General features: G+C 43.2%; 1 protein-coding gene across 2 annotated transcripts in view; it reads right to left on the bottom strand.

Moving 5' to 3' along the window:
• Positions 1 to 15,003, bottom strand: part of PDLIM3 (PDZ and LIM domain 3) — a 117,962-nt gene that overhangs the window by 70,367 nt on the left and 32,592 nt on the right. For both annotated transcript variants that reach the window (XM_078678044.1, XM_078678043.1), the window contains exons 2-3: positions 9,978 to 10,129; positions 1,231 to 1,315 (exon numbers count right to left, since the gene is read on the bottom strand). In XM_078678044.1, coding sequence (XP_078534170.1) covers positions 1,231 to 1,315; positions 9,978 to 10,129 — 237 coding nt within the window. The remainder of the gene's footprint in view (positions 1 to 1,230; positions 1,316 to 9,977; positions 10,130 to 15,003) is intronic.

The raw sequence follows: 15,003 nt of genomic DNA on the forward strand, positions 1-15,003 counted from the left end.
TAAGAGGTCCAGGCTCTGGAACATGCTCCCTAAATATCAGCATCATCCTTCACTTGGTAGTGTGACAGGGCACTGAACTATCTCAGAGGCCTACTGGCATGAGCAATGTTGAGAGCATGCTGAAGAGAGACATATACAGCCACATGGTTCAGGCTTTGAACAATTTACTCTTTGATGGAAGTTTGTCTTTCTATTTATTATTTGAACTGAGGAACAGAATTCCAGACTAAGAGGCATATTTACTAGAAAATAACGCAGCGCTGTGCTGCATGCCATCTTGCTGCCCCAAGCTGCCCCATTAGGAAAGTGCAGGATGCATTGTATTTACAGGAATACGATGCACCCCTGTGCTTTCCTCTGCTTTTGCACACAATAGGCTGCCTAGCGCCAATGCAGGCACCATTGCACCATGGTGAAAGGGTGCTTGCATTGCAGGGGTGATTGTTTTCATGCAGGAAGGGACACCTTCCCGCACAAAAATAATCATTGAAGGCGTTTTCCTGCTTCTATGTGTGCTGCAGAATGTAGTACACATAGGAAGAGCAAAAAACGAGGAGAAATAAAGGCATATCTTCTTGTTGTGCCACTTTAACGCCACCCCTGAGGAGTTATTAGAATCTGACGTATTTCCAGGTTTACAAAACCTTGCAAATCTGGGAATACTTCTGATTCCATGGGTGTTGCGTGGGAACACCCACAGCGACACCCATGGAAGGCCCCTTTCACGCAGAGTAATGCATGAAAGGGGGCCATATTTACAAGGCCATGAAAAGTCATGCAGGGTGACTTTACGTGGCTTTGTAAATATGTACCAGCACACTGCACCTCCGGAGCGCCACAAAAGTGATGCTCCGCCAGCGTAAAAGTGCCACAGGGTCGTTGTAAATATGCCTGTAAGCGTATAGACTCTGTCAGGTGCCTCATATGATAAATCAAATATGATCTCATCAGTTGCCTTTCGAAGAGTCACTCTTTCTTGCAATAGGTGGCCTCCTATGCCAAATGTGGTCTATACTCTGGACTCAAACTTGGATGTAGTAAAATGTAGTAGCTTTAATTCATTCAAGGGACACTCAAATAATGACTAATTGATTGATTGACTTATTGATTAATTAACTGACAACAATTCTTGCGTAGGCTCTTTGATAGGAGCCCTGAAGAAGGCCCAAGATACTGCTGTTCCAATCATTGCTACTCTTGTATGTACTTTTCATTGATGAGCGTTCCTACCTCTTGGTCTGCTTCCAGGTTAATTTTGAATGGGTGTGCCTTTCCATCTTCCGATACTTGTGGGGACCATATTCTACTTTCTGGCCTATAAATGGAGACAAAGAGAACACACGTTTTGATTGAGTCTTTCCTTTCATTTATTAAAAAAAGGCAAAATATACTTTCTGAGAAGTATGTTAAGATCAATTTTGAGAGTTGGACTGGACAGCGAAGGCCCTGCCTTCATGATCGAGCAAAGTAGTAGTTCCCTCCTAATTTAGAGAACCCTCAATTCCAACAGGGCACTTTCTGCTAAACGTTCTTCTGCAAAACTGGGTGCTAGTGCTTTCTTTTTTTCCAGAAATAAACCCCAAAAGAATTTTGCGAAGCATGCATGATATGTTTTCTGCGCATGTTGACGAAACGTGTTTTTTTTTCTGGAGGGGCCAGCTCTGTAAGGCATGAAATAGGTATGGGAGGCCTGCCTAAGACAGGGTGTGGCATCTGCCCTTGTGACCCGAGGTTCTAGGGCAGATGGACTGCCATGGCGATGGGTTCCAACAGGGCAGCCAGCTGGGACTCTTTTTTGGGAGTGTGTTGGGGTGTTTTACAGATGCCACTCGCTCCCCTGAACACTAAATGAGGCCCCACGTGTTCTAGCTTAGTTCCAGGCTGTTTTACAAAACTACCCTTGTCAGAACCGCTTTGATGACAAAAAATGTTTAACGATTATTGTGGGTAGCATTTTACACAGTACAGCGTTTATTCTTTACAGATCAGTGGTGTGGGTTTGCAACAGTGGACACACAGTGTCGTCACTTGTTTGCGAATACCCACTTTGGGGCATATGTATCAAATACTGTATTTGCGATTCTCAAATAGCAATTTTTTGAGAATCGCAACACGAGATGTAATAAAAAATTCGCAATTATTTTGTGATTCCTTGGTATTCCTTAATTGCGACTTTGCGCGTCGCAATTAAAGAATGGCTTCCCATTCATTCCTATGGGCCTAGAGGCCCATAGGAGTGAATGGGAAGACATTTGCATTTTGTGAGTACCCATTAGGTACTCGCAAATTACGAATGCAATTTCAAGCATGTAAGGGTGTCATAAGGACACCCTGATGCACCCCTGAAATGAGCATGTGTGCACATGTGGCGCACATACATGCCCTAAGGGCATGTATGTGTGCCACATGGCACTTTGAAAAAAGCAAAAAGGTGATTTTTTCAAAGAATTCACAAATTACCACCAACTGTCAGTTGATGGTAATTTGCGATTTCTTATGCCAAATTTGCACAATTTAAGTGCTTTCTACATCACATTGAAGGAATCACAATTTGCGATTCCTTAAATGCAATCCCAAAATAGAGAATCGCAAATTTTGCGATTCTCTAATTTGCAATGCCCTTTTGGGACGTTACATCCCAAAAGGCCTTTTCCTGTTCACAAACGGGCCGATTCTGAGAAACGGTCGTTTGTGAATGGGAAAAGGGCTTGATACATATGCCCCTAAGTTATATCTCACAAGAGTTTAACAGAATTACCCAGCTGCTCCCCTCACAGGCCCCTGGGAACACCTAGAAGTGTAAAGTAGGCTTAAAAGTACACATGCTTAAGTCAACGCAAATGAGCAATTTACACAAGCACATTTTAAACCTAATAAGTTTCATGAACTTTTCCCCACATATTTTAAGTCAGTGTTTTTGTGTGTTTCTGACTTTTTAAAACCAAAGGGGATGATGGACGGAGTGTTGAACATTGCAAGCGCTCCCCCCCAGTTAACTGATCTGGGTTTAATCCATCATCATTCTTTAGCTCACTCCGCCACCCCAGTTCAGACATGGCCATATTCAAACTTTGCAGTTCGGGCTGGACTGTTCCCATGAGGCACAGGGTCAGACTGATTTGCATATGGTCATGTCTGAACTGGGGTGGCGGAGTGAGCTAAAGAATGATGATGAATTAAACCCTGATCAGTTGATTGTGGGTGAGTGCTTGCAATGTGCAACACTCCGTCCATCATCCCCTTTAGTTTTGCTTTCTGACTTTTTAAACATTTTTATTGTGATTAGTATTGTTCCAGGTCAGCCTGCTGTGACGTTTGTTTTGTAATTCTTATTTCTCCTAATGTTGGGTGGCTATTCTCTATGTGCTGCTCTTATTTTTAACATCTCTCTACAGTGCATCGTTATCCCTTCGGGGGGTAAGGTGCGTTTACCCAAATAATAAAAAATACAAAGTAATAATCAAAAAAATATTCCTTTACCTCTCGTTTTTGTCCAGTGTTACTGTTAAGAGGTGCCTAATTTCATTCTTAATTGGACTTGGGTCAGGCACCAAAGAAGGGGCGCACTTCATCCTTTAATTGGCAAAACAAAAAATCAAGCAGACATTACTGCCTGGCTTGCCCCATCTCTGTCAACCCTCTGTATCTGGCAAGCTTGTGAAGCCGGCACTATCATGCTGACATGACCACTTATTCCACGACACCAGCGACTGCCGGCTGTATCATCAACCTTTGTTATTCATCTTCAAAAGGTCTGGGGCTTCTCTGAGGGAGACCTGTTTGTGCTGCACCTTTACTTGCCATATTTAACAGTAGGAAAAAGCAGAGGCTTTCATGAAAGAAATCCATGCACCTCTTTTCCCCAAGGATCACGGGATCCTATGTTTCCCTTTTATAGGTCTGAACCCCAAACCTCCGTCAGGACCCTCCCTAGCTGCCTTCTATTTGTCTTGTTTGGGGGTGGGCTCACAACCCTGCCCTCATTTCTCACCTCCTCTCCTAATTCTTTATCCTCTACTCCAGGTAGTTTCTCTCTCCTTCTCTTTCAGTTATTTTTTGCTTTTCGACCGCCCTCTTCTCCTGCTACCTCTGTCTATGCTCCAGTACCTTTAACCTATCATTTCCTTACTGCCTCAGCCCCTACTACTATCTTAATGCTTCCACTCCTACATATACTATACCTCTTTCCTTCTACCAGTCTATTTCTTAGTACTTGTACCTTTAACTATAGCCTCCTACCGCGTGTGTCTATACCTTATGACTGGTAACCCTAACTATACTCTAGTAACTCTCCCCCACATATACCCTAGTGCCTCCAACTCTACTACTATCTATACCTTCATACCTCTCTTCTCCTCTCCCCTTTCTTATACTCTAATACCTCTTACCTTTCTTATACTCTCGTACCTGTGCCATAACCTATACCCTAGTGTCTCCACCCTTACCTAATGTCTAATACCTGTCCACCCATCTATACCTTGGTACCTCTTCACTCCCAACTATTCATGACTCCTGCCCCTTTTCCCTCCTTACCTATTTTCTCTGTGTCCCCTTTTCTGGTAGAGATATTTAAATTTTTTCACATTTTTTCAAGGAAAAGATTCCCCACATTTTGGAAATGTACTAAAATGTTTCACTAGTTTGTGATTGATGTACTCCATTTTGTTTATTTGTATTGAGGAAGAGCGATGTAGTCTAGCTTGTACCTGATCAGAATTCCATGTTGGCACCTGTGGTAAATATGGACAACGTCTTATCAGAGCTATTTCATCAAGGAATGAGTTATAGAACACACACATGTATTAACTGAGGTGAGTTATTGCTTTAACTATAGAATCTCAGTCAGGACAAACCCTTTAATGTGTAAGTTACTAAAGAATACAATAGTAAAATATGCCACGGTATAGTCACTGCTGAGACTTCCACAAAGTTCTATATCTATGTTTTGAATGGACAAATATTAATTTGTGGGAAAAAAACTTTTAATGTCACAATACTTCTTTGCCTTATCTCTTTTAGGATGTGGACCTGGATGTTACGGCCTTTGACTTATCAAGTAGGTCTTTCTCATCAGGCGATGCTTCTTCGTCATTTCTAGGAGGATGCAGAGTTACCCTCTCTTTGCATGCCCAACACACTGTTGTGCATAGTAAGATATTTATGGGACTATGAAAAAAAATCCTTCACCTGCAGACCAGCATGTGTTCATCAGCTTAAATGTGAGTCAGAAGTCTTTTAGGCCCTATTACCTCTACAACCCAAGAAGGTGGATGAGATTGGTAAGGCACAAGAAGGTGGGATTTGTTCGAAGTTCTACCCGTGGTCACTCAACATGATGGGCCATGGCTTGCAAGGCTTTATCCTCATGAGGTAGAATAAGTGGTATCAGGAAAGCAACTGGCTGGTAAATCCTAGCTATGTTTTCTACCTTCCACCCATACACCAGTAAATCATTTGTTTTGCCATGTAGCTCAAAGGCATTAAACAAGTTCTGTCCTTCATCTCTCGGCTCACAAGGGTAACCGTAATTTATTGCTGAACTATGCAAATAAATAATTATAATTGCTGATAACCTGAAGGATTTAAACCTACCTGTGCCATAAAAAAAAGTTTCCTAGGAAACTGATGTTGAGCATACCTGCAGTGTATTAAAGTGTCCTAGGAAACTGTCTAGATGGCATTATATATATTACTGCTCTGTGGAAGATAGATCGGATTTCTCATGTGCTCAGGAATCTGGAACTAGAATAAGATTGCATAGTAAGTGTGATCCTACAGCTCAGCCACCACTAGGACCAACCATACCCATTTATGAGTGGGCTGGAGGATACTGACAATCTACCTAACTGAGGACCTCCAGTACCCCACAAACTCCTATCATTTGCAGCCATTCTTGGATCACGATCAAACTGTCCTGCCATTGCCACACTGCCATGCTTCAAGCAATGGAACACAGCTGGTTAGGGTAGGAGCAAGCATCCCCAGACCCTCCTTTCCTTCTGCCAATGCTCCACAAAAGATGCGGTGATGCGGAAAATGTACACCAGTCCGATGGTGGTAGACACTATTCCCTTCCTTCAGGAATCTGTATACGTGTGTGCGTATTTTACAATGGGAACACACAACGCGTGTTTTCATTTATGGGGATTCCATTATTTGCATGGAGAATTATAGAGAAGTGGTCCACCAACATACAAATCACCATTTTTGTCGTTCAACAGCTGTTGTCTCTACCTATACAATTATTTGTACTTGTTTCCTTGTGTAGACTATTTCAATCTGGATATTAGTGTGACTAGGGGTTCTTGTCATTCCAGGGAAGAAGAAATAACAGGGAGTACATGCTTTTTGGATATAACATGTGGGATTGGTGTTTCTGCTCAGATTTCCACGTTTTCCTACAGAGTTTGTTACGGAGATTGAGGCAGCTTTCAGCAGTCAAAATCAAATCGACATGTGAAAAGCCAAAACAATTCCAATGGACCCTGTAACTCCAGTTACTTGACTCATTGGTATTTTTGGATCACTCCTAATCGAGGACTTCATAGGCTGATTGACTTTGCTGTCGCATTAGCAGGTTGATCTCCTGTCAAGATTCTGGAGGTTGGTCCTTCACAGCTTCCATGCCTTCTATTTCACATCATATGATGTCTGCTTTGCTTGTGTTCTGATTCAAAGGAGGATTCTCTTCATACTTATTATACCTGTTGGGGTGCTTCAACATCCCACTCGTGTGCTGAGTAGATTCTTTACTCTCAACTCTGTGGAATTGGTATGGTTTGATTAGTTATGTAGCAGTGAGGGACTCTAGGTCCTCATTATAACTGGCCCAAAAAGCCCACAGTTGTCGGTAATATAACTGCCAAGGTTTTAGATTGCTATGTGTGACATTTTCAGAATTTAAGTGTAATTATGAGTGGCATTTCAACGACTATGGGTGACACTTTCTCACGAGTAAAACCAAGCAATGAAGTGCACGGAAAGATATAAATATCAGAAATGACACCAATTTAAGCAATGAGAAGCTCTGAAAACTACTTGAAACTGCTACAAAGCCCCTGAAAAGGAATGTGAAGACTAGGTTCATAATTAACTAAATTAGGTGTCAGCAGCCTAGGGAGACTTGGGTTAGGGTTTGTTCAAATGAAAGCCTTGCGGTTCCAGGCCTCGGAGCTCTAAATAGTGCTGCACTGCTGCTTAGGCCCTCCCATGTCCTAGCAGCATTCAAATAGGCCCGTGAGCTCCAAATGGATCAAACTAGAATCACAAAGGTCCAAAGAGGATCTGAGAGGACCCAGACTAATATAATGTGGCCACTTTGAGAGCATGGGTCTATTAGTTCAGTTTTTGTCTATATATGGTGCCCCTGGAATGTGTGTGCCAGACACATCGGGGAGTGTGCGATAGTGGCTGACATGAGGTTAGTGCCTGTCACCAAGGCAAGTAAATGTGCAAAAGCAGGTGGGTACATTACGACCAAACCGCGAGATCAGTTGTGTGATGCTGACTACTAAACTTCATGTAGAAGTGTGGCTCAGTGGTTAGAGGCGGTAGACCCAGAAGCTGAGATCGGCCGTGGACCAGGGTTCGATTCCCCGCCTCGGCGGGTCTCGGGCTCTAAAATTCCACGGACTCGATAATTCTCGCTCCGGTGCCTACGCGACTCACGGGGTCACACTCTGCGACTCTGGGCAATAGCTTGCTTAATCTCCACTACGGCCCCTCGCGGCGGGATGCCTGGCTTTCACCTTGTGGATACCCTGCCGAGGGATGTATGACGTTACAACGCATACTTTTACAACGCCTACCTTTACAACGCATTTTTTACACCGCAACATCCATTACAACGCACACCATTACAACGCATACCATTAGAACGAATTCTTTGAAACTACCTTTACAACGCATTCCACTACAACGCATACTACATTTACAACGCATACCATTACAACGCATTACATTACATTGCATGTAAGGTAAGTGTTGGATAGTGTAGGGGTAAAAATTACTATTCTAACTCCAGGGGGTGCAACAGTAGGGTATGTGTTGGATAGTGTAGGGGTAAAAATTACTATTCTAACTCCAGGGGGTGCAACAGTAGGGTAAGTGTTGGATGGTAAGTTATGCGTTGTAATGGTATGCGTTGTAATGACTGAGTTGTAATGGCATGCGTTGTAGTGGTGTGCGTTGTAGTCTCATGCGTTGTAATGACTGCGTTGTAAAAACATGCATTGTAATGGATGTTGCGTTGTAAAAGTTTCGTTGTAATGGTAGTGCGTTGTAAAGGTTGTTTCCCCCTGCCGAGGTATCTCACAGGGGAATACCAGGACTGGTTCCCTAAGCAAGCGCTTAGATACCGTGTCGGTGATTTGCGCTATATAAATACATGAACATTTACATTTATCTGTCTTAATTTTTGTGTCACACACTTCATGACTACAGAATGTTTTGTGCAGTTCTCGAATAAATAAAGATAAAAGAAAACCGTTACGTCTGAGAAGTCCTCAGCTGACCCACATAAATCACAGACAGCCAGGGCGCTATGTTATTAATGGCGCCGAAATCTCTAAACGGCTATCCCTCAGGGCCAGTCCTATATAGTTGCTCCAGTCGGGCCACTGCCATCAAGACTCACCCCTCTCATAGACGGAAGCTGGCAGGAGGTATCATAAAGAGAAATCCCGATTCTAAAGTGCCCATTAGGATGTGGAATAGCTTTGGGTGGTAATAGCAGGGCCATGAAGGGGGGCCTCAGAGCATAGCGAGAAACAGAAGTCAGGCCACAGGCCACCAGCCGGGCCACCAGAATGCCAGAGGGGAAGCAGGCCACCTTCAAGCCTCAACAGAGGCCGATCCGAGCACCAGAAGGGGTGGGTTCACTAAGGGAGGCATATCAGGAAGTGGCTGCAGTAAATAGCAGAGCCGCCTGGTACCCTGTGGCAGAGTACCAGTGTGGTATAACGGTGGGAAGCAGGCGGTTGCACACTCGCCAGAGATCCCGCACGGCTGGCAGTGGGGGCCCATCGGCATGAGCATCCCCCAGCAGCTGAAAAGCCCGGCAAGAGATAGCGGCTGTAAGCATGAGGAAAGGAGGCGACCAAGAGTACAAACACAGCGCCAAAGACCCGGCTGCTCCTTTGTGCCATGCGTCTCAGGCTCAGCAGCCGCAGATGGACAGTGGCGTGCTCTGGGCTAAGCAGCCACCACCGTCCATGTATTTGAGGTCCAGTCCAGTAGCGGGGATCGTTCTCATTCTAATAAACACATTTTACTGCGGTGCAAGCAGCGCTGGCATTGCCAATAGCTGCAGCCTCTCACAATTTAACTTCATGGACTGCAGCCACCCACTTGCGCAGCCGTTTTTCCTCATGATGTATGCAATCTCTAATGGAGCGTGAATCTTACAATTACATTGTAGCAGTTAGAGCTGTAGAACAGCTCAGCCACTCCCCAAGTCTGCAGGGAGCAGTGTGCAGGGTGCACGGTCGACTCCAGCTTTAGTTTCAATCAGCATTAATGGTGCATGATTAGCAGCGGTAGGACTTCACAGCCCAGGAGGCGCTATGCCTATTATGCATGACTTGGCATTTCAGTGCCGTGTGCGGACCACCAGTCTGAAATGCGTTAGTCTACCGCCCGATGCGTGGTTATTGGCAGGGCTGCAGTAACAGGAGTTACAAGCCCTATCAGGATTGTATAGTTCTAGAATTAACCTGGGGGATGAAGGCTGCCGAAATTTCTCTGTGAAACTCTGGGAGAAAACATGCATGAATTAATGTGGAATACTGATCCCTGTACGTCATTTCCCCAAAACATGCAGTGTGGAGTATTTAGATCCCACACTGGGGGCCGAAATACACCCCAACTTTAATGAGCCCCTATGTCTTTAACAAACCTCGGTTTTTCTCCATAACTTGACTGTGATATTTTAGTAACCGCATAATGGATTTCTACTTTATACTTTAGGATTACGTTACCTCTCTATCTTTAGACAAAGCTGATGGGTCGCTGCTTTGATTCTGTCCTGTGCATCTGCATGTGTCATGTTAGCTGTATTAAAGCCATCGATGGAGAGTATGACGTCACCGGGGCACAGGTTAGCTGCAGAGGACTTGCTCCCTGGAGTAATCTGAAAGAAATATTGATGCCATTTAGTTAGGCAGTTTAAAAGATAATGCAATCGTTATTTATTGCACATGTATACAGTACAGATCAATGAACTGCTGCTTCTTTTGCTCCATCAATAACAAATGTGTTGGATTTCATTTCTCATTATAGACAAAAAACATGTTACAGCTTGAATTGTGTGAAATATATAAAACATGATTTCTCATGACTTCAGACTTCCATAAGACTTAAAATTAAAGCAGGCCCATTGTTATTCGAAAACCACACTTCTAAAGCTACTAGAGCCCTGAATGTCACAAAAACAGTAGTAAATGAAAGCCATCACAGCCGTAGAGTAAGTCAAGTGCCACCCTTGGCAACTCACAATTACTGCACCACACTCCCGTTGAAAATATTGGAGAGAGGAATTTTAATCAACACCCGGTAGGTGGCCGATTGTGACAAGGCTATGCCAACAAATTCAAAGAAAAGTATTGGTCCCCAAATCATCTTAAGTCAAAATATAAAAGTGCATTCTTTAATGGATACCCCTCCAACACTGCCTGCCTGAATAGAAGAATGTTGATGTTGATCGATCAAACATTCTATGTTTATATTTTGTAAAGCGTAATAGGAAAAATTTTGAGATACCTCTACTAGAGAAGGTGAAGTACTTTCACATAACGTAGACAGGTTTTTATGCCAAAGATATTAAATGCATAGTAATTATTATTTTTTCTCTAGCCTTACGCAGCCTAGAAGTAGCCCAGAAGTAGCAGGTGATCCCAAGAAACACTTGTTGGCAGGCCATATAGTTAATTGTGATCGAATGGCCTACACATGAACAGAATGATTGGTTGGCTGTGAAAATAACAGTGATCCAATCGCCTATAACTGGATGCATGAACTGGAGTTGAAGACATTTAATGTGGTGATAATCAAAGAAAATAGTGACAGATTTGAAACCAGTTATATTCTGGAAAGTGAAACTATGCAAAGTCATTTGGAACTGATGAAAACAATTAATATAAAGTAGAGCTTTTAATAATTTTTATACCATAAAACTGTTTTGTACTTTTGCCCTATGAGAATAAAGTACATGTATCTTCCATATACAATGCGGAAACTAACAGTAAACCACTTTCGTTTTGATAGAAAGCTTATACTTGTTGAATTTCTCCTATTCTTCCAGTGGAGATATCCAGGAACATTAATGCCTAAATAAATAAATAAAAATATTATGAAGTTAAATTAGTAAACGTGCTTGCAATCATTTGTTTCATTATCAGTGTGTTCCTGCATTGGGTAACGTGTATGGCTACTAAGATATTTCTTTAATTTTAATGTAACCATTCAGCTAAAAATACTTGCACTGCTGTGCCTTCTAGTTTCCCAGGGTTTTGGCATTGGCTACCTAGTTACGCGACAGTTAACATTGTGGCCTGGCCTTCGTCATCTGAGTATCATTCCCTTCTACAGGTCTATTAAAAACAGTTACCCATACAGAATAACTAGGTACTAATGATTCACCTGGCAATGACCGAAAATATGGAGGAAGTGACATACTTTGCAAAATATGCCTAATTATTATTGATGAATTATTTAGAGGTATGAGAGAGAGGCTACCCTGAGATTGATTTTCCTACAGCTATTTATCAAACAGATATAAAGTAAACACACTAAGCTTGTACTTCACTGTAAAATTAACAAACTAAAAGAATGGATACAGTCACTGTTGACTGATGTCGTTTTTTAATACTGGCACGCAAACAAGCAACACCTTGATTGGATTAACTAGCTGTTGCCTATGTTTGGAGTATTCCAACCTTGGAGCAGTCTGATGATTTGCAAACCTTAACAGAGTGCTTACACAGGCTTGGAACAACCCTCAGGCTAAGAGCAATGCAGCATTAGGGTGCTGGTATTCCTGAAAGAATACAAGGGGACCAAAGGGTTTGTGTGCCTCGGCGCTTAGCAAAAACCTGGAACAAGCTCCCTGTCAACATCAGACGCTCCCCTACACCCTGCACACCTTCAGGAAGAACCTCAAGACATGGCTCTTCGAGTGATCCGGAACTGCTTCGACCCACCTCCCCTAGCACCTTGAGACCCTCTCGGGTGAGTAGTGCGCTCTATAAAACTGATTGATTGACCTTGGTCCATAGGGAGCTAACAGGTATTGGAAGAAAAAGTTAATATTAAGAAATAACCCTCTATAGGACCCAACACTCTATGTACAGTGTTAAGAAGCGAGTTCTTGTTGCAGCTCTCTGCACACAGACCTTTACAAACACTTCTAGGAAACCAGTCAACAGGCCGCTCCTAAAAGCAGCAGCAATGCTGACATTCATAGACTGTTGGAGAGCCATGCAGTGGGCCACAATGCAGCACTCGGTGCGAAGTGAAACAGTCACAACTGAGAAGAACACACCCAGAGTGGTGCTGACATGGGAGGGCCTCCTCGCGAGTGGTTCGTAGCGCACCACACTTGGGGTGCAATGGCTATCATGAGTTGTGGCAGACCTAAATGGACTGCCTGGATGTGAGTTCCCTGGGGTTAGGGATTTGAATCCCAATAGCTGTTCACCAAGTATTGACACATGGAATTCAATAAAACCAAGTACTGTTCAAATACTTCAGTGGGCTGCTACAATTGTGCCACTTGGCCCTGGGGAGAATTCAACCTTGTGGGCAGAATGCCTACGCAAACTATATCGCTGGAAGTGCTTTAGGGTTGGAAAAAACAGACACCTTCAAAAGCAGGACAAATAGGAACCCTGGAATGACTCATTGACTGGTAATTCTATCATGCGTGGGTTAAAAAAAAACCACAATTGTTTTAATTTACTGATAGCTTGTCACCGGATGAAGAAAGCGATAGCATTGCTAGAAAAGAATTAGGTCTGTTGGAGTTAAGAACTAACCACAGGGCTCCAAAATAAAAGTGCCCCACATTAGTAAAGCATATAGTTAGAAAAGTGGTAATAATGGGAAATAAATACTAAAAAAAAAATGCCCCACCTAGCCATAAAACCAGCCCAAAACTGCTAAAAAACCGGCCCACAAACTGAGATATCAGACCAGCCCATCTGGCACTACCTGATTCCCTATAGGGCAGTCTGACCCTGATTACTCAACAGAAAGAAACTCCCCACTCCACAGCCAGATCCAAATGCCTCTCACCAAGGTTTAGAGACACCTACCTTTTGCAATCCCTCCACCCCCACACCCCCAACACTGCATTGCACATTCAACAAACATCCCAAGAGCCCATCAAAGACCAGACCTTGCCCCCTCTCCTGCTGAAAGGTTGTGGAAGCACCGACAAGGGGCCAGAACCTGTTAGTGGTACCAATCCTCCAGAAACCCCGGAAAACTGAGCTACATGTAAAGGGTCTTTAGAGTGGAGTTCTTTGCTCTGGCAGTGGGCTGGTCACTTGACTCGTCATTGGTGTCGCGCAAAGGTTGGAGATGCGCCCCTGATAGGCCCTTTTAGGGGAGCAGTTTTCTTTCACCTAGAAATTGTGATTTCAGTAACCATTTGCAATATATGACATATCCAGCCACTGTTACCATGGACTGAGCCCTCAGGCTAACCAGGCATTCCAACTCCAATTACAGTATCCTTTTGTACTGTATACATTTATAGAGCATTACGTCTTACTTCGGTTACATTTGGCTTCTTTTTCCTATTACTAAAGTGTTCCTATGAGCTATTGTGTTTGGATTATTCCCAGACTCCAAGTGCTGCTAATAGCCCACAGCACAGTGTTGACCCTGCCAGCTCATTCCAGAGCTGCTGGTGAGCAGCAGCAAGTGGCCATGAGTGGGAGTCTGAAGGACTGGAAGGTACATGGTAAGCGATGAGTAGGTATAAGTTTATGCACAGACCGCACAACTTAACTGAGATGTCACATGACCGGAAACTAAGGCAGAGTTTACTGCCAGGTCAGTGATCTGGAACTGATCACTGTAGCAGGGAGAGCCAACATGTAATCGTATGACCGCGCAGGAGTGATTATTGCAATAATTTGTATAGCCACAAAATGTCATCCTCTGGTCGCTTCAGAGAGTTAAGTCATCCATTAGCTTATGATTGTCTTACACAATAAGAGACAAGAATCAGTAAGGGAGTCACAAATGGATTTTTTTAAAGCTTTTTTTTCAATCAACATTAAAATTTAATCACAGCACGACATCACATATTATAAAATTAAGAAAAGTGTAAAATACATTAAAACATACACGTGATTGAAATACATATAAAATATCATCAACAGCGCAGGTGACACCCAGTTGCTTTTTTAGACTACAATACAATTATAGGGAAAATACGACAATGTGGTTGAGAGTTACCTGATGATGGTTCATATTTTGGCAGACCAGCACACCACTTATGCACCCACCTTTCTCCCACTGAGATCCAGCACAAATCCAGCAAAGATCCAAATTATACCTGCAGGATACAAGGCCCAACGCTCCTGTCCTGTTATTGAAATACCCTAGGTTTCGTGCGTGTGGAGCACTCCAACAGAGTTTGGACCTTCTGTTCCCCAATGGAAAGGGAATGGAAAAAGGGATTAAGAATGTCTTCCCATTTACAAATAAATCAACGTGCATTCCTTTAGTTGTTTTTCATGTGTTTCTTTATTTTTTAAGGATAGTTCAATATTCTGACAGAGATGAAACGTACCACTTGATATGCACTCAGCCAACACATGTTTCGCCCCCTATGGTTTTTGACCTTGGGGCTTTCTCAAGGCTCTTTGATATGATTAGTTATTGTTCAATCTCGTCTTAATGATATTGTCCTGGCCTGTTACATCTACTCCTGAGTCAAATCCCTGCCTGCGCCTAGTCCTCAGGTTACAGAATTCCGAAGAGAGCCTTGAGAAA

Source organism: Lissotriton helveticus, chromosome 2_2 (assembly GCF_964261635.1).
Source record: "Lissotriton helveticus chromosome 2_2, aLisHel1.1, whole genome shotgun sequence".
In the NCBI taxonomy this organism is placed as follows: Eukaryota; Metazoa; Chordata; class Amphibia; order Caudata; family Salamandridae; genus Lissotriton; species Lissotriton helveticus.